The sequence below is a fragment of the Gossypium arboreum genome, chromosome 11 (genome assembly GCF_025698485.1).
Source record: "Gossypium arboreum isolate Shixiya-1 chromosome 11, ASM2569848v2, whole genome shotgun sequence".
In the NCBI taxonomy this organism is placed as follows: Eukaryota; Viridiplantae; Streptophyta; class Magnoliopsida; order Malvales; family Malvaceae; genus Gossypium; species Gossypium arboreum.
The window spans coordinates 65,704,925-65,707,588 of NC_069080.1; the positions used below are offsets into that span (position 1 = coordinate 65,704,925).

A 2,664-nucleotide genomic window follows, 5' to 3' on the forward strand; every position below is an offset into this window, starting at 1 on the left:
TACAATAACTTATAAAATAAGTTAATCGGATCGGGACGGATTTAGGGGTTAGGCGAGCCGGTCCCTTAAAATGTAAAATTTTTATTTAATCCCTTAAATTTTTTTAAAAATATTTAAATTAATAAAAATAAAATTATATTTTAACCACCTCTAAAATTATAAAAATTTAATTTAATCCTTTAAAAATTATAAACGTTATAACTATAAAAAAATTAAAACTTTATTCTCCCCTAAAAATTTGTTATGGATTCCCCCTAATCCGGATTACTTAACATCAGTGTAATTATAAATGAAAGCCTGTATCTTATCCATATCCGACGAACAGAATTTCCTGCCAAAGTAGTTCATTGATTTTTCCTATCCGAATTCTCCGCTTAGAAAATTTTGCTTTCCAAATCCAAAGAATCATAAAAAAGGAAAAATGGCGACCTCTGCTTTAGCCATTGCAACTGCAAAGCCATTGACCCATCGTTTCTCCAACTCTAAGCACACTTCATCACCATCCTTCTCCTGTTCTTGCTCTTCTTCCACGCCACTCCCACCTCCCAACGAACCCAAACTCTCTTTCAGCTCAAAACCTGTTGCGAAACAATGTGTTTTCAATGTGGGTGTTGGGCTTTTAGCAACTTCACTTCTTGCTTGTTCACCATTGGAGGCTGATGCCACCAGGATCGAGTATTTTGCAACTGTGGGGGAACCTCAATGTGAGCTCAACTATGCCAAATCTGGTCTTGGTTACTGTGATGTTATTGTAGGGTCTGGTGTGGAAGCTCCACGTGGAGAGCTTGTCAATGTAACTTCATCTCTTGATTTCAGATTAATCTTTTTGTTGGTTATTGGTTGATGCTACAATTAATGTTACAGCCAAAGTAGATATGCACATGAATGAGGAACTCAATAGCATTACTACTTACCATGAACATATTTGAGGCTTCAAATCCAAAAGGGTAGAAACTTGCCATGGCAATTTTTTGAAGACCCAGATGTGTAAATATCGATATATTATAATATGAATGCATTGCATGATTCATATTGACATGAGACACTGCAAAATATGTGAACATCAGATTGATCGAATTAACACTATTTTCTCTAATTTGTTCTTTGCATAGATTCACTACACTGCAAGATTTGCTGATGGGATAGTCTTTGATAGTAGCTATAAACGTGCTAGACCTCTCACCATGAGAATTGGTCTTGGCAAGGTGCATTTCCCCCCATAGATTCGTCTATTGCTGATATACTACTGTCAAATCTTTCCTTTCAGGTCATTAATTTAAGTTCATACCATGCCTTCATTTCAGGTCATTAAGGGATTGGACCAGGGAATTTTAGGGGGTGAAGGAGTCCCTCCTATGCTTGTTGGTACGATTCCGAGACACTGCATATTACTTTTAGCATTACTTTATTTCCTCTCATATTGTTGTAGAGTAATTGTTTATGATGTTGATTTTGACACAGGTGGAAAACGTAGGCTTCAGATTCCACCAAACTTAGCATATGGACCAGAACCTGCGGGATGCTTTTCCGGTTAGTTCCAGATATAACTGGATGTGTTGTTAGACAATCATTGTTGTGACAATTACTTCACTGACTCCATGATCTTCTTTATTTAGGCGACTGCAACATACCTGCCAATGCAACTCTCCTATATGATATTAACTTTGTTGGCATCTACTCTGGAAATGCAAAGTGATTAAAGTGAGTTTCCTAACTATTTTCACACATTGTTGCCTAGAAGGCACATTTGTAGCTCAGCATTAACCATTCAAACCTTTATACGCCCCTTTCTTTTATAACTCTTGGCTCAATGAAAGAAGCTGATGATGCCACCATAGGTTAGCCAGTCTCGAAATGAGTTTCCCGCACTTTGCTGAAGATATACATACATACATACATACATACACAAATATATGTATATATGAATGGTTAGTTGCGTGTTTTAATGATGTTGAAGGATGTTTCAGGTGATGGTCCCTCCAATCTGATACTTTTTGACGGGTACCTGTTGGTGGAACACTTAGACCAACTAAATGATTTATCCAAATAGTTCGGTGTCTACCAAACAAGCTCCTAAAGACTATGTTTCATGCTACCATATTATTTTCTTTGGAGTTAGGCCTTTGTTTCCTTATATAATATATATATAAATATATATTCTGTAAAGCTTTGTCAATTTTCTGTTTCTTGTGTGCAAATGGCGTCAAATTTTAAAGGCAAACAGATACTTGGTGAAGGGCTAAAATTATACTTCTACAAACTTCATTTGGTAGACATTTTTGTAATATTCAAGCTCAACAATCCGAGGTTAAGCCCTTTCAATATAGAGTTGGGTAAATATTTGACCCTAAATTTTATTTTGGGCTGGGCTAAGATAAAATGTTGACGTTGAATTAGCTTAAGTATAAAAATCCTATATTTGGACAGAACTACAATAAGGGTGGAAATTTTATGTAATAAATTTGTAAAAGTTGGTAGAAATAATTAAACTTGGTTTGAGTTGAGATGGTAAAATTAGGATGATAAAAATTATATAATGCTTTGAGATTAAACCTCATCATGTTTAAGTATTTTTTAGATTTTAAGGGTGGGGTATTTATTGCTTAATAAGAGGGGGGGGTTAACTTCATGACTATTTGGATCTGCTTATAGCTGACACCAAAC

At 35.5% G+C, this 2,664-nt stretch overlaps 1 protein-coding gene across 2 annotated transcripts; it reads left to right on the forward strand.

Annotated features, from left to right (window-relative positions):
* The first annotated feature begins 277 nt into the window (after positions 1 to 277).
* LOC108468947 (photosynthetic NDH subunit of lumenal location 4, chloroplastic) lies at positions 278 to 2,338 on the forward strand. 2 transcript variants are annotated; one of them, XM_053021948.1, is made up of 6 exons: positions 278 to 793; positions 1,113 to 1,205; positions 1,305 to 1,365; positions 1,462 to 1,530; positions 1,617 to 1,701; positions 1,958 to 2,338. In XM_053021948.1, the coding sequence occupies exons 1-5, from the start codon at positions 422 to 424 to the stop codon at positions 1,694 to 1,696; spliced, it is 675 nt and encodes a 224-aa protein (XP_052877908.1). In that variant the 5' UTR covers positions 278 to 421; the 3' UTR covers positions 1,697 to 1,701; positions 1,958 to 2,338. The 2 variants fall into 2 exon arrangements, with proteins under 2 accessions (XP_052877908.1, XP_017625305.1); XM_017769816.2 differs by having other exon boundaries at positions 1,968 to 2,338.
* The last annotated feature ends 326 nt before the right edge of the window (positions 2,339 to 2,664 follow it).

Coding starts and splice junctions, on each gene's coding strand:
- LOC108468947 (XM_053021948.1), top strand. CDS start 422: ATGGCGACCTCTGCTTTAGCCATTGCAACTGCAAAGCCATTGACCCAT. Junction 794..1,112: donor CACGTGGAGAGCTTGTCAAT/GTAACTTCATCT, acceptor TTCTTTGCATAG/ATTCACTACACTGCAAGATT. Junction 1,206..1,304: donor TGAGAATTGGTCTTGGCAAG/GTGCATTTCCCC, acceptor CCTTCATTTCAG/GTCATTAAGGGATTGGACCA.